This window comes from Molossus molossus, unplaced genomic scaffold (assembly GCF_014108415.1).
Source record: "Molossus molossus isolate mMolMol1 unplaced genomic scaffold, mMolMol1.p scaffold_m16_p_3, whole genome shotgun sequence".
Lineage (NCBI taxonomy): Eukaryota > Metazoa > Chordata > Mammalia > Chiroptera > Molossidae > Molossus > Molossus molossus.
The window spans coordinates 34,680,385-34,702,631 of NW_023425366.1; the positions used below are offsets into that span (position 1 = coordinate 34,680,385).

Genomic DNA, 22,247 nt, shown 5'->3' on the forward strand with positions numbered 1-22,247 from the left:
ACCTTACAGCATTCTGCTTAACTACCACAAATTACATCTATTAACAGCTTAAAATTGCTTTACCCTCTGAGGGTGACATAGCACCACAGGCAAGTTCAGGCCTACTTATCATCAGGTCACAACATAGATGCTGACAAACTCCACACACCAAATGGTCAGAAGAATGCAACCAGAAGAAAATGTCAGGTGTCACCTATTCTTCACCAACTAAAAGCACAGAAAACTGCTGAGGTTAAAAGAAAAAAAAAAAAAGTCAAAGAACGTTTTTGACAAATTCATCCACTAGGCAAATTTTCCAAGTGTCTGGAGACCTGCTCTTCTCTTCCTGACCTCCCTTCACTTGGCATCACTCTAAGCCAACTGTTATGTGGGGAATGCTCAGAGGTCACCACTCCCACAGGATGCAAGACCCAACCATCACCTGGCTGGCTTACCTCACTTGACCCTGCGGCTTCAAGCACAGATGGCCAATCCCTGCCTTCTTGGCTCTGGCAGGGAATCAATCACCAAGGTACTACTACAGCACCACCTCCTGCCAGATTGGTGTTTCATCCTCCCTCTGGAAAGTTATTTTTCTCCCTAGGCAAACACACACACACGGCTTTAAATAGCTTCCACACACTACCAATTTCCTAACTTCTGCCCTATTTTGTCTGAATCCAGAAGGGCTTGTAAAGGCTCCCTGCCACCTCCACTAGGATGTCTTGCAATCCCCATGTCCCAAACCAGCACAAAAGATGTGTGATTTCTACCACCAATCTGTGCACCCAGGAGCCCAACTCAGTAACCTTGAACCTTGATTCTTACCTGTCCCGCACTCCAGTTCGGGAGCTTAGCACTGATTCTACCTCCAGAAGATAAGTGAATCCCATCTACTACCATAATCTCTCCCCTACCTCTTGACAGGTCGCTGTGCTTCACCTTTGGTTCTTCTCACACCCCTTGGCCAGAGACAGCCTGAGGAACTGTAATCGCATGTGACAGCTCTGCTCAATCTCTAAACAAGCACACGGCTGCCCAGGTCCCAGTGACTGGCAGTTACCTGTACAACAGAACAAATGACACTTGTCCTTTAAACAGCATGTTCTGGCTGTATCAGCCTCCACCTGCACACAAACGGCTCTTTCCCTCGCAGAGCCACTCACCTGTCTAGGAGACACTCATCCCCTACTTTCAAGGCTGGTTCCCTCTTCTCAGGTCCTGGCTCAAGCGTTACCTCAGAGGACCATCCTTGACCAACACCTAGAAAGAGCGGAGTCTACCCTGCTATTCTACTGCAAACCTCCCATGTTTTATTCACTGAATTCACCAAAAATTTCAGCTGTTAATCTACTGGAGTGATTGCTTAGGGTTTTCCCCACCACCAGATCACGTCTTGGAGAACGTGCCCCTCACAGCCTGCTCACTAGGTCCTCCCAGAGGCACTGGCACGGAGCACATGCTCCATAAACACTGGCAGAAGAATGAACGCACCAACCAAAACCTTCCAACAGGCTACACAGAGTTGATCATAAATCTGTTTTTGTTATAATTACTTAAAAAAACAAAAAGAAGGAGTAAAACACTTGTCAAATATAATTTGTAAAGGGCAGCAACAGTAATTAAACAAAATATCCCATCCTGAGGGCCAATCAACACTTAACCATCTGGTCTCTGCTCGCACTACGAGCATCTTGGGAGATGCTCAGAAGGGTGAAATGCTGGCACAGCAGCATGTGCCTACCCAGAAGTCGGTCTCCTTCGGAATGGCCATCATCTTCACTAATCAGAACAATAATGTACATGGCTTACTTTTATTTTTTATTATAAAAAAACACATACAAGAGATTTAAGAAATGATGAATATAAGACAAATCAGAACCACGGTGAGTTATTAAACCCATTTTCTCTGTACAAATACTAAAATTCCGAAAGCGGAACATCATCGAATGTGACACACATTATCCACTGTCCGTATGTACACGGCGAAGAGCTCTGCCGCACCGGCCTCTGATCGGTATGTACACGTCACTGACACAGAACCTGCAGTGGACTTCTCCTGCTCAGTCTCCTTTTCCTGATAGTTAAATAGCTGAAGAAACTTTAGTTAAGAAACTCCTGTAAAGAAAACGCATTGCGGTGAGTTTCTAGAGGCTCCTCCGTGTTTTACCCGATCGGTTGCATACTACACCTTTAGAAAAACTTCTATAGCCCATTTCCAGCTAAGATAGTGGAAGAGTCTTCTAGTTCTTTTGTAGCCAATTTAGTTTCTCCTAGTCATTTGAGCACAAAGGCCAGAATTAGCTCAGGAACCAAATCAATGCTTTCATATTAAATTCATTAAAAAATGCCACTCAATTTTAAAAAGCGACTAAAAGGACACTTTCTGCAGCAAAAAGGGCTAAGTTCAAGTTTTTGTTGTTTGACCAAAACACAATAATACAATCCATACGCCACGTAATCATGACGGCCTTAAGTGATTTAATACGTGGTTTGGGGAAACACAGCTGTGCACTGTGCATTTCTCCTGTCTCCTTGACACACGGCGAGGAGAGCCTCTTCGAATTTTCTCTTTTGCGTCTTTTTTGTGAAACCTCAGTTTGCATTGCGAAAGCCGATTAACCTGTTTATCATATTCAGATACGTGAAGGCACTTCTCTAGGCGCAGTGCAGGCGGTGGCTCAGCCGAGCTCCTCCGCACACAGTGCACTGACTTCCTCCAGGGAGCTGACCACGGCAGAGGGGACGCTGTGAGAGGTCTCCTTGCGCCATGCTTCCAGGATCTTGGATATTTCTGCTGGATTGCTGGGACTCAAGTCACAAAGCGCATACACGGCTGCTAGCTGTATGCCCCATGGTATATCTGAAAGAATGTTCACATCCATCATTACATAAAAACATGTTCATTATCCAAAAATCTAATGGTGTAATCTACTGAACACTATTCAAATAAAAAACACTTTCTGCCAGCAATAAAAACTAAATATAAAAAACAAGACCCACAATAAAAAAATTAATTTAAGACCTGTCTACAAATGGGGGGAAAAATGCAAAAATGCAGAACAGCTCTGGGCAGTTTCCCGGTGCTGGTCCATGTGCTGAGAATGGCTAGCATGTTACGGAGGGCACAGGGCTGCAAAGCTCCTGCCCTTGTGTGACCGTTAGCTAAGCTTTCCAGAGCAGTGTGGAAACATTACACACCCATTTAAGTTTTAATAAAATGTAGATCCCAAAACATTCGCCAAATAAATGACTCCATTAAATATCCACTAGAAGTGTTTATAAAGGGACTTTGGAAGTGAAAAACTCAAAGAAATGAGAACAAATGGAAAGCTGTCCCTTGTGCCATACTTTCATACTAGATTATATGATTACAGGTGATCACATATAACTATACATTATAGTTAGGTTATAGATTATGGTATATTATAGGTCCCATTTAGCCTAAGTTTATTTGGGAGTTATTTAATTAAAATTATTAACTACCTATTTCAGATTTATGTTAGTGATGTAATGCAACACAGGGCAAACTGCTGCTATTTAAAACAAACAAAAACATCACAAAACCCACACATTAAAATGTAGACAGTACTACAGCTTTTCTTTTTTTTCCGTTATTGATTTTAGAGAGAGAGGAAGGGAGAGGGAGAGATAGAAACACTGATGAGAGAACATGGACTGGCCGCCTCCTGCATACCCACCCAGGGGATCTGGCCCACAATTCGGGCATGTGCCCTGACCGCGAAATGAACCTGTGACCTCTTGGTGCAGGGGTTGATGTTCAACCACTGAGCCACACCAGCTAGACAGTACTGCAGCTTTTTAAAAAGTATTCCCCGCTAATCTACAAGGTAATTAGAGCAGCACAAAGTGGGGTTCATAATAAGGACTAAAAAAAAAGTTTATGCCCTGACCTGTTTGGCTCAGTAGCTAGAGCGTCGGCTTGCAGACCAAAGAGTCACGAGTTCGATTCTGGTCAAGGGCACTCACCTCGGTTGCAGTTCAGTCCCCTGCCCTGCTGCTCACATGGGAGGCAGCCCATCAATGAGTCTCTCTCTCCCTCCCACTCTATCTGAAGATAAATGGAAAAAATATCCTTGAGTGAGAATTAAAAAAAAAGTCTAACAATAAAACAAATACAGTGATTTAAAAAACAATTTTAATAAGCAAGTAGGTGTGGAATTGGGTAATGAGCTGGGCTCTGGATCAACTGTCAATGCTAAAATGCAGCAAGACCGCAGCTTCTAATATTTCCCTTATCTCCTCATTTATGAGGCAGTGAGAGAGCAGAGCGTGGCACCCAGACCGAGTGATCGCAGAGGATGGTTAGTAAGAGGAAGGTGAGTTATAAACAGAAGTGTACCTTCATCCTGGGCGTGCTGTATGAACATACCGATAACCGAACTAATATTTTTCACAGCAGATGGAAATCCTTCCTTCAAACCCAACTGGCCTAAACGACCTAGAGGAAAAAAAAGATAAACCAAAATATGTTGATTAAATTTTCCTAAAAAGTTAAAATTTGTATTCTTTCATAAAATATTATGCACATTAAGTTTAATGATCCTGAACTAAAGTTAAAATGGGTACTTAGTCTTAAGTAAAAACAGGTTGAACAGTGAAGAATGAGAACTCAATAAAGCATCATTTGTCTCACAGGAGTGACTAAAATGACTAGTCATGTTTTTTATTCACACACACACATGAATATTCCATGGTCTGCTTTCTCAGTTAAGTTACAATAAATAAGGAGAATTTAGAAGAATGAGTGGTTTCAGTAGGCTCAGTGTGAAATGGCTGAGTTCTATCAGGTTAAAAGACCAACTCCAAGACTGTGGTCCCATCAACACACACTTTGGGATAACACTTTGCTGCTATAATATAGCTGTGTAACATACTGCTGTTAGTGTGGAACAGCGGCTCTCAAGTGTGGTTTTCAGACTCCCTGGAGTCCTCAAGGTCAAAACTATCTACACAACAATACTTAAAAGGTTATATGCCTTCTTTTCAGAGCTGAGACTTGGACTGACAGTGGAAAAGCAATGGGTGATCAAGGACTCTCAAGGCCAACGAAGGCAGGGGTACCACACTGCAGAGGTCATTCTTCATCACCAGTAGCTTGCAGTCAAAAAAGACAATTTCCCTTAAGAATGTCTTCATGAAGCAGTCATAGTTATTCCTGTTAAATCTAGTCCCCTGGGTACACAACTTGTGATGGAGGGAAAGTGCCCATGAAGCACCCCCCCCCACACACACACCAGGCACATTGCTTGTTTCCAGAAAAAGCACTTGTGCAGATGTTTCGACTGGGAGGAGTAGTTCCTTTTCCTATGAAACATCCACTTTTCACTGACAAACTGACTGACAAACTATAGCTATTCAGAATAGACTGAGGCAGACATTTTCTTAAAAATGAATAAAGTGAGCCTGTCACTGCAAGAAAATTCATCATTGCTGTCAATGATGAAATATGAGCCTTTACGCAAAATCAGAATTTTAGAAAAACTTCCATCAGCCACCCTGAGCCTGACAGCTTCAAATGCTTAAGATTTCTCTGATGAGATCAGCAATGATAAGAATATTTTCTTGATACTGCTGACATCTCGAAGATCTATGTGAATCAATTATTTTCCAAGTGAGTAATGCATGCTACAATCATAAGTGGGCACAAGATCCCTTCTATATGCAAGCATCTTAGACAGACGAACTTCAGTGTAACAGACAAAAAAGTTCACTGGTAACGAGTCAGGTTTCACACTGCCAAGCAAGAAGAATGTCCACAATTATCTGAAAAGAGGATAAAATACTCCTTTATTTATTAAATATCTGTTGAGAGACTGGGTTTTCTTCATACACTTCAACCCAAACAACCTACTGCAGAGATTGAATGCAGAGCAGATACGAGAAGCCTGCTGTCTCCCACTAAACCACGCAGTAAAGAGATCTGCAAATAGGCAGTGCCATTCTTTTGTTATTTTTTTGTTTTAGAAAGTTATTTTTCTAAAATTAAAAATACTATGTTAAAATGAGTTTATTGTTAATTTTAAATTAATAACTACTTTTAAAATCTCTCAGTTTTAACTTCTAATAAAATAATAACTGACAGCTATAACCTGGACTGACAAAAGTTCTCTTGGGGTTCTCACTAGGGGAACTAAATTCAACCAACGGCTAAAGCACACAGATGACACCCTTTATCAAGTCCTCATTCACCTGGATCCTTCCTTTAACTTGGGGGTCCTGCAGATATCAGCATACTTCAAAGCAAAATTCTCATCCTCTCCCTCAAGTCCAGGCCTCATCTTTTTCGTCCCCCTTTTCTCACTCAGGAGGATTCTGGGACACACCTTGGAGGTGCTTAACTTATCCAAGTCCTTAACTTATCCTGTGTCCATGTTCTCTCTCAATATGACTGTGGGGGCACAAACAATTATTTCTCTCCCATCTAAGTTCTCTTGGTTGGACTAGTCAAATTAACATGAGACAGATTAACAAAAGAAGATAACCAAAATGTATTACCTAACTACAGAGGTTCCATAAGAATATGAGACCCACGACAGAGAGGACAGACTGGGCAGTTGAAGATTCTATGCCATCTTAAACTAAGGAGGAGGTGGGAGTAGTGATTTGAGACATCAAAGGACAGAAGGCAACTCACATGGATATGGGAAAGAAAATGTTTGGTAAATCAATGTTTGCTGAGCCATCTTTAACAATGGGACAGAGAGAGGACTCTGATCAAAGGGGCCTTGCTGGGTTCCTCCCTGTCTACCACATCTACCTCATATTAAACTGGCATTCTACAGTGATACCTCCCTTCCTAGAGCAGGTCCTCTATCTAAATTCTTTTAGACAAGTTTGAAGAAAGATCAAAGGTTTTTCCTGAGTCTTGAAGTGTTTACTAAAAATAACCAACTTAAAATTATCAATATCCCAAAAGGCATATTTTGAAGTGGCAAACTCTGCTCCCCATCACTACAAACATCCCACCGGTTTATATGTGAACTCAGCCCATCACTCTCATCTCTATTTTGAATATGAGGCACAGGACACTGAAGGAATTTTGATTACTTTGTATCCCCTAAAGCAGTGGTTCTCAACCTTCCTAATGCTACAACCCTTTAATACAGTTTCTCATGTTGTGGTGACTCCCCAACCATAAAATTATTTTTGTTGCTACTTCGTAACTATAATTTTGCTACTGTTATGTCTTAGGCGACCCCTGTGAAAGGGTCGTTCTACCCCCAAAGGGGTCATGACCCACAGGTTGAGAACCGATTTAGGGCGTACAGGAATTAGGTTCAGGTTAGTGCAACCTAAATGCTGTGATACACAGCAGACGGTCAGCAAATGTCTATGGATCCATGAATACCTGGATAATTCTCAATCCAGGATGAAATTGTACACAACTGGATAATTCCTAGGCAATCTTTCACAGAGGATGAAAATAATGTACTTCAGAGATTAGAAATTTCAAGTTATAATCACTCTTAAAAATCTCTTTGCAATGATACTAAACTGCTAACTGCATGCCACCATATTAGGCCTCAGACAGTCTACCAAGTGTACCATATGCCTAACTACTAGCAGAGACATGGACAGGGCATGCATCTAACACAGCTGTGGGGTCACCTGGCCATGGGAGGTGTGTGCTCCCAGAATATAACTGACTCCACTATTACGGCTCACTTTCTTTCAACTAGAAGTGCTTGAAGAACTGGGCTTTATATGCCATTTAAATTAATGAAGAAATCTGGGGTAAAATAAATGGAAATCATAAGTCTGAGGTAGATGGTTTGGGGTAAAAGACTAAAATAATGATGACTTGACAAAGAAGATGGACAAATTTGCCAAAGAGATGGGGGGGGGGGGGAGTCTACCCACAGATGGCATATGAGTGGTGAGTCCAAGGCAGCTCAGCCATATAAAAATAAATAGGAAATGTGGTGTTAATTGCAACCTCAAAGGTAACACACTCCACAGTACCATTGGGGAGGAGAGCTGAGGGCCTGCAGGGAAGGTGACCCAGTCTATAGTATGGAACTAAGAACAAGACAGAGTCACCCAGGGTTTTATTCCAGATTTTAGATGCACATTTGCTAAGGAAAAGGTGAGTTGAGACAATTCTAATGAGAAAATGAAAGACCTGGCAAGGGAATGGGCAGAAACCAACAAGTAAAGGCTACTTCATACTTCAACCTGGCCTGCAAGAACTTGATGTGAGCAAGAGCTGTCCTAGCTTTTAGGCTCTGGGAATACCAGGTGGGCCATTTCAGGATTTAATATGCTCTTTGGGGTAAAAATTACAGAGCTTTACACTCTACAGAATCAGGAGGCAGATAAACTTCCATCCCAGCTCTGCTCCCTTCCCACTGAGTGTCTTCTAACAAGGGCTTCACCTTTCTAGGCTTCACCCTGGTCATAAAATGGGCAGATTAGATCAAGTTCTATTACTCCTCCTCTTCCTGTGAATCTAGAGCAATTCAAACATTCCCCAAATGGTTTCTAAAAAATTGTTAAGGTAGGTTAGAAGAAACCCCATTTAATAGTCATATATGACCACTTGGTAACAGCAATGTTCATCCCCAAACCCGACACTGGGTAACACTGAATCACTTTGACAGAATGCATGCTTTATTTCCCATGAAGGAAAAATTAAATTGACTACAATTTTGCAAATATGGAATTAAGAATAAAGACAATTGCCTTATTTTATGAATAATTAATAGTGTGTGACTTGCCAATATTATTAAATCATGGCCTACCAACTTAATTATTTACTAGAGTCTTTAGCCAATGTTAGCTTCATAAACTGCAAGAAGGTTCTCTAAAACCTTATTAGAAACAATTCAAACTACTCTACATTGATCTGCATGTGTGAGAGAGAACACATTCATCCAACCCTAATACCACTTCTCTGGACCCTGCCAGGTCTAAAGAGCAGGCCTCACCTGTTTTGCCCTTCCCCTCAGTCATCCCCGCAAGACTACACCCTCAGCAACCAGTAACTACTTTGCTCCAGGTCAGTCTTCAGTGCCAACAGATAACCAGGGCCAGCAAAGCTTAGCCACTGCTCTCCAGCACCCCCAGCCAAGACTAGAATAGCCCAGCTGTCCGTCTAGCCCTCTTTACACCTGTTTTTATTCAGGCACATTAGCTCAGCCTGCCCTGGTCCATCTGTAGACCTAAGCAGGATTCACTAATCCCAACCTGGTTAATATTTTCAACATTACACTTCCTTTGTACTTACCCATCCTTAGAACCACATTTATATATTTATACACTACCTTTCTATAACACAGTATTGATAACTATGTATTATTTATAATTACTAGTTATTCCTATAACATATATAACTGTATTAAACATAACTCTTAATTATGTAAGTATCAATTACTCTAAATAATACATATTATTAAATTTTATAAATTATTTTATCAAAAGCCAGAATTTTAAAGATTTAAAGAATAAACCAGCCTGAGTTTGACTAAAACTACAAGTCAGGTTTTCTCCCTACAATTATACATTCTCGTTTTTAGATAAACTATTAACACATTCTTCTTCATTCTCATATCGGTTACTTTTTAAAGTATATATTTGAAAGTATTTACATAATCTTGTGCAGTTTTGTTTGGAGGCTGAAAATTTGTAGTTTTAAAAGAGCTTCTCAGGCAATCTGGACAATCGGAGAAATCGCACAGGCACCAATGCACACAAGCTACCTGAAGGAGAGGCTCACGTGTGAGGCTGACCCTCCACCACTGGAACACAGAACAGAGACTGCTTTCATACGGTTCAAAGCCAACCACCAGAAGGAAACAGTCTTCCACTCTAATTCTCTCTCTTGTTACAATGAATACATACATAAACACATAACCAGTGCAATAGTAACAACAAAAATCTTATCATAATTTGTAAGTGTGACTTCAAAAAGCACATTTTCTTTTTGAAAATTTCATAAATACTTCATGTAGGCCAACATATGTATTTATAGATTTAACATCTGTTCTAATTCCTTAAATTCTCAAAAAAGTTTTGCAATTTAAAATGAATTAGTTCAAACTACGAACACTTTCTTGAATCCACAGGAAAAGGTGTGACTGACCCAGAATTCCCAGTCATACAGATGCCACCTGACTGGGAATCAGTGGCTCTTCTGTGTCCTTACTGCTTCCTATTTGGGACTAAAGTTATTCTTCAGGGTACTTTGAACTGAGGAAATCAGCAAAATGTTTGAGACAGTAACCCACTGAACAGTTTCATTTCCATTTCTGTGCTTCTATTTATCTTCTATTTCCAAGACATTCTTTAGCAAGCCTTTGATTCTCACACTGTCTTGTTTAGTAACTTAATTCCAAGAGAAATCTAGATGTCTACCTTGTAACCAGGTTATCTCAAATAATTTTTTATGTATTTAGCACAATGTTCCTATGTTTGCTTATAAAATATACAAAGTAGAAATGGGTATTTGCTGATACAGTAACAAAATTAACCAGGGATAGTATATTTCTTACTGTGATATATATGAAGACTTTCTTATACAAATAACTTAAATATTCTCAAACTTCATTTAAAATGGTATTATCTTGACTTTTTAATTAATTAAACTCTAAAGATACCTAAAAATCATGGTAATTATCTTCAAGTATCTGAAGGGCCTTAAGGCAAAAATCTAAGGAACCTTGGGTTGTGTGCCCAGGGACAATGAATACATGCTGCAGAGAGAGAAGTCAATTCAAAATACAGAGCCTGCTAATAATTCATAGATCTCATCTCTGATAATTCTGCAGAGCCTAGAGAATACCTTGTTAGAAATGAGGCAAAGAGGGAAAAAAGCAGGTAAAATTTAAAACTAAAGATGTGTGGTTTTAGGGAGGAGTAGAACCAAATGCCCAGATTTGAAGGTCCTTCCTTAAATCTGAGATTAAAAAGAATCTGTCTCATTTAAACAGTGATTTTAATTTCTGTATATTCAGCTTACAGGAAAACAAAACTATTTCCAATGATGGAAGTATATAAAGTGATCCTTACTGGGCAAGCATGAAAAAATAGCACAGCCTTATTTTAGAAACCTTATTTTGTAAATGAGATTACAGTGCAACTTATAGCAATTTATGTATCCTGGTGTGTATATGCAAGTGTGTACATGTGTATAGATTAATATTAGTATCTGAGAGGAGTTCAATTAGAAATAAAATGTACTAACATTGAAAATCTATGACAACAATAGATAAAAACATTAATTTTTAAAGAAAAGAGTATGAGTAAGGAGAATGAATTAAGTGCAAAAATACTCTAATAACTGCAAAATCAGTCATTATGACGAAGTTTTAGTCAACATATATTACACATTTATTACCTTACCAAAAATATTGTCAATAACAAGAAAAAATTTAACCCAAGAAATAACTCACCGATCAGCCTCAGTATTGATGCTATAATAATGTCAGGGATATATGCAATGTTTGCATGTCCTTTTCTGTATTTTATCCATTTATCCATTACAGGCCACAGCTCCTTACTACAAAGTAACAACAATACACATATGTGTGAAAGTATGCATGCTCATCATCACTCAAATATTAAGAACTTATCTTAAAATGGTCTGTAAGAGATAGACAATTAGTGAACAAGAGGCACTTCTAAAGATGTCACTTTACAGACACTGGATGCTAACAAACTATCCAATTATCAGGATATTTGTGCCCACACTGGCTTAAAAGAAGCTACAAACACTTATATTTGCGTCTTTATTCTCTGTTTTAACCCTTTTTATAAGACTTTGCATAGAGAAGCTGAATAACGTGTCCAATATAAAGGGAGAAATCCGGATTTTCACTTAAATCTTCCAGGCGTTCACATAGCTTCTGTGTTCTAAATGCCAAGAGTTTCCGCAGAAAAAGAAAGGTTAAACAGGCTATTTTGTAAAAAGAACTAAAGCAATGGAAATAAGAGTGAAAAATAAGCCCTGGCCCTTTTGGCTCAGCGGTTAGAGCGTCGGCCCGCAGACCAGAGAGTCCCAAGTTCGGTTCCCGCTAAGGGCATGTACCTCGGTTGCAGTTTGTCCCCAGCCCCAGTTGGGGTTGTGTGGGTGGCAACCAGTCGATGTACCTTTCTCACATCAATGTTTCTGTCTCTCTCTTCCCCCTTCTCTCCCTCTCGCTGTATCTGAAGATAAATGTAAAAATGTCCTCAGATGAGGATAAAAAAAAAATTAAAAACAAAAACAAAAACAAGAGTGAAAAATAAAAACACACTAGATGGATTAAAGAAACTTTCTAATCTCAGAAAACAGTGCCAATTCCTCTCTGCTTTCTTTTCTTTCAAAAATGTGTTTACGTCTTACATAGCATTTACAATATTAAAGAAGTTAAAATGCAGACAAACAAAATAAAAATGTAAACCAAAAGCATCCCAAACAACACATTCTCAGATAATTATCACTCTTGCAATCTGGGGCTTTCTTTCCTATATGTATGTAAAACACGGTGGAAGTGACCACAGTGCTTAGGAATCAGGGTCTGGAGTCACTGAAGCAGAGATCCTGATATTCAACACTGTGTCACCACCTGCGGGAGGACCTTGAATAAAACACCTCTGACTGCCACCATCACTGCTGGTCTTCTCTGTCAAGTCACTGGGGACAGAGCAGCCCCCTGCCTCCTGTGCTCCTGTTGCTCTTTTGAAGAGTCAGGAAGATGAGGCCCGGTAGGCACTCAAATGTCATTACACAGAAAGAAGGCACTGGATAGACTTCTGTCACTTTCTTAGTAACGAACTATGAAATACTTCCATGTGAATACATAAAAATCCATTTATAGCTACTTTCATATGGTTGTATCTCATTACATAATTCAATTTCCTATCGCTGACATTTAGATGTATATATAATCTTCCCCTAGTGTTAAGGAGGAAAAAAAAGGAGAGAACAAATTTCTATAGAATAAATTCCTCTAGTATCTCAAGGATATGGACTATTAATCCTTTGATGAATCTGTTTCAATGTCATAAACTCCATCAAATCAGCCTTTCTCAGTCAGGATTCCAAAAAAATTGAGAACTACAGAACAGAAATTTGAGTATCTTCTCCATTCTCTCAAAAATGAGATCTAGCCTGTGCCAGAATTCTAGATGCATAGAGAGATGTTAATACATCACTTATTTTTCTCCTGAAACCCCAGGTGAGAAGAGCTGCTAATCTGGAATTTTGAGGATTTCTGTTCATGTGGGGTTTTCCAGGGTATTTGTATATTAAGATAATGGTCATTGCCCTAGCCAGTTTGGTTCAGTGGTTAGAGTGTCGGCCCTCGGAGAGAGTTCCGGGTTCGGTTCCTGCTAAGGGCAAGTACCTTGGTTGCAGTTTGTCCCTGCCCTGGTTGGGGTTGTGTGGGTGGCAACCAGTCAGTGTGTGTCTCTAACATCAATGTTTCTCTCTCTCTCTCTTCCTCCCTCTCTCCTGCCCACTCTATCTGAAGATAAATGCAAAAAAAAAAAAGTCCTCGAATGAAGATTAAAAAAAACAAGATAATGGTCATTATATTCTGTACTACAAATATTTGTTGAGCACCTCCCTTGCATGGGCACTGTCCCACAGGCTGGCACATGCCAGTGAACCAAAGGGCTTCCTTCATGAGTCATTTCTCTTTGGGAGAGACAAACTATAATGAAAAGTAGTGACAGGTACCACAAAAAAAAAAAAATAAAATAAAGCAAGGAGATGTGATAGTGATATAAGTACTTTTAGGGTAGTTTAGTAATTTTCATCCAAATCAAAATATCATTTGTAAATGTTTCAGCTGCCTTAAACAGCAAAAATTATTCAAAGTACAATTCAGCAGTCATTCAACAGACTACCCTACAATTCAAGTAACCCAGCTTTACTGTAATTTAGAAAATAGCCCTGTACCTTATGATGTTATCGTGTGTCCAAATCCATTTCTGATGGCAGCAGAGCAGATCAATGGCAAATATGTACTCCCAAGTGTTATCACTTAGGTCTTCACCAAATCTTTCACTAGACTGAAATTCTGTTTTTGGACATAACTGGATGGTCAAAAGCAGCTTAGAAACCATGAAGCCAACATCTGCAGGAGCATTCTAGCAAAAAAAACCCACAAATAAATAAAATAAAATTTAGAATTTCAAGAATATCACATCTAATGTGAATAGCCTCAAAGAGTAAAACAAGCATCAGATAATCATTTACTTTTAAAGGACACCTTCTGAAAGTTGTATTTGAATAACAAACTACGTTTATCTTAGTTATGGCACATGTCCTAAAGTTATGCTAGAATGGTGGTTGATAGGCCAGATACAAAGCTCCAAGTAGGATGCAGAATCCTGTTAGGTATAAAAGAGGGTAGCTGCAATCTAGACTGGAATGCAAATTTAAATCAGAGATCTAAAGTTATTAAGTTATAATTTAAAAAATTTAAACCTTTAAAGAAAACTATAAATTCTGTCATTTTTCTGACTCATTTGTTTTCTAGAAATTCATAAAGTTGAATCGGACAGTACTAGACACTGTTATCTGTACTCCTTCACACTTATGCATGTTTTTTAGTATTTATCCAAGTTTTTGCATGTACTGGTAGTCTGCATGCTCCTTTTTATTGCTGATAATAATCCATTATATAGACATAGCAGTTTATCCATTCACTCACTGATAGACATCCAGGTTATTTCTAGCTTCATGCTCTAGTTAATGTGGCTATGAGTATTCGTACACGTCTTTGGGTTGACATAAATTTGACTTCTCTTGGGTAAATGCTAGCAGTGGATTTATAATTGTTTTTTTCTTGTGTTATTTTTTTATTGGGGTTTGTTATAAAAAATTACAGAGAGCTTTCAATCTTTTCTTATTTCTGAAAAAAACTTGGATTACCTGGTTCTTTAAAGATGAGGTAAAAATCAGGTGGAGCCTACACATGCTTTTTGTATAGTACATTTTAAACCCTCTTTTCAACCTTTTATGATAATTGGAAACAACAGGTTTATTTAAGTGTTCTCTCCTAAAACCAATTTTGGTTGGTTTTATTTTGCAAAATCATCCTAGGGTTCCAAATCTGCTGCTCTAGATTTGCAGGTGGTAATTTTCTCAGTCATTATTCTATAAATATAGATATGTCTTTATCCTTAGCCAAAATCTTGGATATTTTTTCTTTTTTCATTAATTTGAACTGAGCAGTTTTGTTAGTATTTTTAAAGACAATATTTTTTCTTCTATGTGTTTTTTGTTCTCTACTTGATTACTTTTATCACATTTTATACTATATTCTTTTTTCTAGATTCCATCTCAGACTTAATTTTTAAGATTATCATCCAACTTTATTTGCTTAATAAAGACATTTAAACTACTTTAATGAATGTAGGTTTTCCAAAAACCAGATCTTTGTTATGAAAGTTTCCCTTTTTAATTACTTCTGAAAGACTGCAATTATACTTTTGAGTTTCTATTTGTTCCCAGATTGTCCAGGACTGTGTATTTAGATTTCCAAATCACTTCTATGGAATTTTTATGAAATCTTTGAATTACTTATGTTAATTTTATTGATTATCAGAGAATTGTGAGTGTAGGACATTTACTTTTTAAAAATTAAGGTTTTCATGTGGTCAAACTCATGACTGGTTTTTGTACATGTGCCACATTTACAAAATGTGAAAAAATATGAAAAAAATACATTCCTAATTCAAGTTTACCTTTTATATTACTGAATTCTACTATGTCTCTACTGATTTTTGTCTATCAGATCTGTTGAAATCTGTAAGAGAATTTGGAAGTCTTGTACTATAACAGTATTTTCCCCCAAAGTATTCCTCATTTTATATAGTGTTGACTTTGTATTTTTATTTAATATGGTTCAGGGTAAATACATTTATTAAAATTCTATCTTCTTTTGTAAAGAATGTCTCCTCTTATCAAATCATCGCATCTAGCTTCATCCTAAACAGGCCAAAGGAGAAGGTTCCTTTGCACAAGTGGAGAACGATGCAGGAACCAAGTGCCCTGCAGGCAGTCTGGGAGAGTGGCATTTTTCTTTACTCTTTATAAGAAAATAGAAGTCTAATAAATATTAACATCAAAAACTACTAAGACATCAATCTAGATACTATATTAGCACATCAATCACTAAAGAAAAATAATACAATAAAAGAAAACATGGAAACAAAACACTTAGAACAAATATAAATTTCATCAACTAGAAAGAAAAAGTACAGAATATTCTTCAGAAAAATCTTAACAGAAAAAAGTTGACATACAATTTTTTCACCTGTCTTAGTATCTACTGTAGAAACAAAGTATTTACAGCTCTCCTCAGAGCTCTTACTTATACACACACACACACACACACACATAATCTCGTCAGTCATAAATTAGTGCACAAAATAAACTGTTAAATTAACACAATACACACAGGTCTACAATTTCTCCCAAAGGGTCTCATGCATACTTAATGAACAAAATGCAAAAGCTTAAGGCTGAAATGATATTTTAAAGGATCTAAATAAAGCAAAGAATATATTATCTCTAAAAAGCCCATGAACTAATAAAAAAACCAAATAACAGTACATGAAATCTACAAAGTATGGTATTACAAGAAGTAAATCTCACCTTTTCCCAGTTGAGAAAAGCTCTTAAACAGTTTAGAACCTCTCCTTTAGCACGTTGCCTGGCAACTAGCTGCATTGCCTTATTAATCACAGATTGAGAGATAAATATATCATGCCACATGTTTGCAATGAACAATGTCAATTTTTCTGACTCTGGAAAATCTGTAAGAAAGAAAAGAAGATAATAAACTTTTATGTCTGATCAAGTGAATAAATAAATAATAAACTAAGAATATGTTAGTAATTTTACTTGTGCCTTGCAAGGTCTGCTACGTAATGAGGCCCAGCCTCAGTTATTTAAAAATCTGCTTCTCTCCTTTCCCCTTCTTCCCTTCGGCAAACTTTCTTTAAATTTGAAACATAATACATGGATATACACCACTGTAGGAAAAGAGCAATAAACTCTAAAACATGAGAATCAGGCAACCATCCTCTCTCTAGCCTCTGATCTGTTACTTTTGAAATCCTGTGTTCATCTAGTTATACTTCCTATTCTCCCAGTCCCAGAACCTTTCCATTTAGTTGCTGTCATTTCAGGCCATTTTTTTGTACATTTATAAGATAACGTACTTGTAGAATAAATTAAGCTTTCGATTTGAAAAGATAGGTTTTTTTACTATTTTCTTTTTTTTTTTCCAAATCTTTATTGTTGGATGTAAAATGTATTACAGATGTTCCACATTTTTCCCCCACTGACCCCCTCCTCCCCACTCCCGCCCCCCTCCCACCTTTTCCCACACTATTGTCTGTGTCCATTGGTTATGCATATAAGTTCTTTGGTTTATTTCTTCCCACCCCCCCAACCCCTTTCCCTTTGAGGTTTGTCAGTCTAGCAATGAATTTGTGCTTCTTAATCCCTTCATCTTTTTCACCCATTCCCCCACCCCCCTTCCCAACTGGCAACCAACAAAATGTTCTCTGTATCTATGAGAATGTTTCTGTTCTTCCTGTTCATTTTGTTTGTAGATTCCATTGTTGATAGATATGTATTCATTGCCATTTTGTTTGTTCATACATTTTATCTTTTTCTTCAAAAAGACCCTTCATCATTTCATATAATAATGGTTTGGTAGTGATGAACTCCTTTAACTTTTTCTTGTCTGGGAAAGTTTTTATATGTTCATCGATTCTAAATGACAGCTTTGCAGGATAGAGTAATTTTGGTTGTAGGTTCTTGGTTTTCGTCACTCTGAATATTTCTTGCCACTCCCTTCTGGCCTGCAAAGTTTCTTTTGAGAAATCAGCTGAAAGCCTAATGGGAACTCCCTTGTAGGTAACTAGCTGCCTTTCTCTTGCTGCTTTTAAGATTCTCTCTTTGTCTTGAACCTTTTGCATTTTGATGATGATGTGTCTTAGTGTGGGCCTCTTGGGGTTCATCTTGTTTGGGACTCTGTGCTTCCTGGACTTGTATGTCTGTTTCCTTCACCAAGTTAGGAAAGTTTTCTGCCATTATTGTTTCAAACAGGTTTTCGATTTCTTGTTCTCTCTCTTCTCCTTCCGGCACCCCCAAGATGCGAATGTTGGCACGCTTGAAGTTGTCCCAGAGGCTCCTTACACTATCCTCATTTTTTTGGATTCTTTTTGCTGTTCTGATTGGGGATTTTTTGCTTCCTTATATTTCAAATCGATGGTTTTCTCCTTGGATTTACATACTCTATTATTGAAGCTGTGTAAATTATTCTTTATTTCAGTTAATGCCTCCTTCAATTCTAACTGTGTATCCATGATTTCTAACTGGTCCTTTTTTATGCTCTTGAGGCCCTCCCTACGTTCCCTGAGGTTCTCACTAAGTTCATTGAGCATCCTTATAAGCAGTATTTTGAACTCAGTATCTGTTAGGTTGCTTATCTCCCTTTCGCTTAGTTCTTTTATTGGAGTTTTGTTCTGTTCTTTCATTTGGGACCTGTTTCTTTGTATCCTCATTTTGGCTGCCTCCCTGTGTTTGTTTCAGTGTATTATTTAACGAGAGGTATGGGGCTCGCTGAGACCAGATGCTGCTCGTTTGAAAGAATTTAGGAAAAACCTGAAGCAGGATCCAAGACCGGCCAATCCTATGGTTAAGCAAGTGGCAACAACTTGGGTGGGCTTGAAAGTTGTGTGGGGCAGGGCGGGGCCTCAGGGAGTCAGCAGGGCGGGGCTACCAGTGTGAGCCAGGTTGCTGGAGTCCCAGATGTGGTTCTGTCTGCCGCCCCCGGGAAGGGCTCACCAAAGGAACAAAGGCCTCTTACAGCACGTTTGTCCCCGAGGAAGCCCCCTCTCCAACCCTTGGCTTCCAGCCCTTGCTCCATTGCCAAACAGCTCAGTTCTTCCCTGTATGTCTCTGGTGCCCCTTGAGCTGCCTCCCCTCCAAGCTTAGAGGGAGAGAGTCTGATAAGTCCGTGCGCGGGCCCTTTAGGGAGCTACCTGGGGCTCCAGCCGCCTCAGCTTCCCTGAGCCTCAGTTTCCGCTGGTTTTTCCAACCAGAAGTTATGGGGACTTCTCTTCCTGGCACTGGAACCCTGAGCGGGGCACCTGGTGTGGGACGGGGAGCCCTGAGTCCTCGGGAAGGACCTTCCCAGCTGCGGGAGCCTCCTGATTTTTATCCACCACACGTGGGTGTGGGACCAGCCAGTATCGCCGCCCCTCCTACCAGTCTGGATGTAGCTGCTTTTTTTTTTAATTCCGTAGTTGTAGGACTTCCATTCAGCTTGATTTCAGGCGGTTTTAAATGATGGTTGTTCTGTAGTTTAGTTGTAACTTTGATGTGGCTGTGGGAGGACGCGATACCGCGTTTACCTATGCCGCCATCTTGACCGGAAGTCCGTTTTTTTTTACTATTTTCATTGATTTTTTTGGAGAGAGACAGAAACATCGATGTGAAAGAGAAACATGAATTGGTTACCTCCTGCACACCCCCTACTGGGGATCAAACCCACAACCTGGGCATGTGCCCTTACTGAGAATCGAACCAGAACCTCTCAGTCCATGGGACGATGCTCAATCCACTGAGCCACATAGGCTGGGCTGAAAAGATAGTATTTTATAAATTATGAATGATAATTCTTTGTTGTATATACCTTTTCCCTCACTGTGGCTTGTCCTTTGTTTGTTCAATTAATTTAACTGAGGTACAGATTACATACAATAAAATACACTTTTTAAGCAGAGTTGGATAAATTTTGACAAATGAAGACACCCATGTAACCCCCACCACAATCAATATATACAACACTGTCATCATCCCAAATTCCCATCATTTGAGCCTTTCCTATGAATCATTTCACATAAATACAGCCAACCATGATCTGCTTGCTGTCACTTTAAATTAGTTTGCCTAATTTACATGTAGCACATGTATCCTTTCTGTCTGGCTTCCCCTCAGCATAATGTTTCTGTGATTCATCCACACTGTTGTATGCATAAATAGTCCGCTCCTCTGTTTGGTGAGTAGTATTCCATTTCTTATAATCATTCTTGCTTTTCATTCACCTGTTCATGGACATCTATTTCCAGTTACAGGATATTATGAATGAAGATATATGAATATCTGTGTACTAGTCTAGGTGAAGATATATGTCTCTATTTCTGTTGAGTAAGTACCTAACAAGTGAAATTTCTAGGTCTTATGAAAAACTAATGATTTAATCTTATAAGAGACTGTCGCCCTGGCCAGTTTGGCTCAGCGGTTGAGCATCAGCCGGTGGACCAGAGTTCTGGGTTCGGTTCCCGCTAGGGGCACATACCACACACACACACACACACACACACACACACACAAAGAAACTGTCAAAGTGTTTTGCAACGTGGTTGTACCCAGTCAACATGAAGATTTTTATCCTATTTGATGTGAAGCCACATCTTTTAGATTCTCTGTTCTACTGTAGTTAACATTACGATGTGTTTAAAGAGTGGGTAACCCAAAGTATAAACTGCACTGTTCTGATCTGTTACTTCTGAAATCCTGTGTTCATCTAGTTATACTTCCTCCTGTCCCAGAACTTCTTCACATGTTGTTCCCTCTACCTGGAATTCTCTCCCTCACTTTTCTCTTAGGTATTCTTGTGCATCTTTAGCTCTCAAGTTCAAAAGCCACTTTGACAAGGAAAGCTTCCCTGACCTCTCAAATCTGCCTTCCATAGGAAAATCCATTCATTCAACAGATAATGATCATGCACAATGCATTTTTCTGGGGTGGGAATATGGTAGAAACAAGAATAACAAAATTGCTGTCCTTACACAGTATGCAATCTAACGGAGGAGTGAGATAGCAAAGAAACAATGTAAGCAGGGTAAAGTGCCATGAAGGAAAAGGAGAATAAGGGATAAAGAATGACAAAGAGAGTATGTGAAGTCATAGGGTGAGCCATAAAGAAGCTGTGGGGTAAGTTTCCCAAGAGAGAAACCTGTAACACAAGAGCCCAAAGTGAGAACAGGCTGGTTGTGTTTGAAGAAGAACCAGAAACCCAGCTTCTGCTTAGAAGAGTTTGTGCCCCTCTCCTTTCTGCTGCCCACCACTGATACAACCCGATGTGTGTTTGTGTACAATTACCATGTATTGGGCCCAATGAATGGTCATATCTGGTTTTGGTCCCCCTTGAAGTCCTAACACTTAGCATGCACCAGTAATTATTTGTTGAATAAATCAGTGACTAAAAGAGTAAACAAAGAAATGAAATGGGCAACAAACAGCAGCCTCATTCACAACTCTAGAGTTGATGGATACATTCAATTAACCTGATTTATAAGTCCTACAAACATTATGGTAATAAAAGAGTATAAATCTTTGCAATCTAGACAAAGACTTTCTGACATAATATTAAATTGCATTTGTACACCACTTTACCATTTAAAAATGTCTCTAACGATAATGATAAAATGAAGAATGACTCCTAAGCTGATCATCAGTAGAGACTGAAGAAATGGCAGGAAAGGGAAAAGAGAATCAAGGACAGCCCTCCTTCCATTTATCTGATACTCTTCTTTTCATGAGTTTATGAATCCATCTTATATTTTCTGTCCTTTCCAGTTGATGACACAGCAATGTAGTTTGTCATTACTTTAAATCATTTCCTTATCTTGTGTCAACTATATCAGATTCTAAAGTAGCTGCACAAGGAATAAAACAAATACACAACAATGAGAGATCCTGTACTCTATACAGGATGTATACTCTGTACAGGTGAAATGCTAGCATAAATAAGTTTGAATTCTCCTACTGAAAATCAGGAATGGACAAGTAACCTAAGACTATACATGCTCTCCGGTAATTGTACAAACCATTTACACAATTAAAAAAAAATACACAGCACTAGCTTAGCTAAAAATACAGATTCAAATATAATGAGGTAAAAAAAAAAAAGCAGTAATATATATTCAATACAAAAATGACACCATGTGCACATACCTTCCTTAAGTAGGCTGTAGCAGAACAAGCGAGCTCTTTCCACATCTCCAAGTTGCCGACAAATACCCACATACACTCTGCAGAGTGCATGAATGTAATTGTGCTCCAGAGATGTCTTCTGGAGTTTTAGTTCTGAGAGAATAGAGTGAAGCAAGCACTCCGCTAAATGCTGGAGTGGGGAGAAAAAAAGTAAAAAGGTAATGTACAATGATATTTATCTTTAGCCTACTAAAGAATAGCTAAGCCCTGGCCAGCTGGGCTCAGCAGTTAGAGC

General features: G+C 38.8%; 1 protein-coding gene across 6 annotated transcripts in view; it reads right to left on the reverse strand.

The window, feature by feature from the left end:
• Positions 1-1,779: 1,779 nt before the first annotated feature.
• ICE1 (interactor of little elongation complex ELL subunit 1) overlaps positions 1,780-22,247 on the reverse strand; it is a 58,733-nt gene continuing 38,265 nt past the window's right edge. For all 6 annotated transcript variants that reach the window (XM_036278796.1, XM_036278795.1, XM_036278798.1 and 3 more), the window contains 6 exons: positions 21,974-22,142; positions 16,592-16,752; positions 13,886-14,076; positions 11,394-11,500; positions 4,343-4,441; positions 1,780-2,842 (listed from right to left, as the gene is read on the reverse strand). In XM_036278796.1, coding sequence (XP_036134689.1) covers positions 2,661-2,842; positions 4,343-4,441; positions 11,394-11,500; positions 13,886-14,076; positions 16,592-16,752; positions 21,974-22,142 — 909 coding nt within the window. In that variant the 3' untranslated portion in view covers positions 1,780-2,660. The remainder of the gene's footprint in view (positions 2,843-4,342; positions 4,442-11,393; positions 11,501-13,885; positions 14,077-16,591; positions 16,753-21,973; positions 22,143-22,247) is intronic.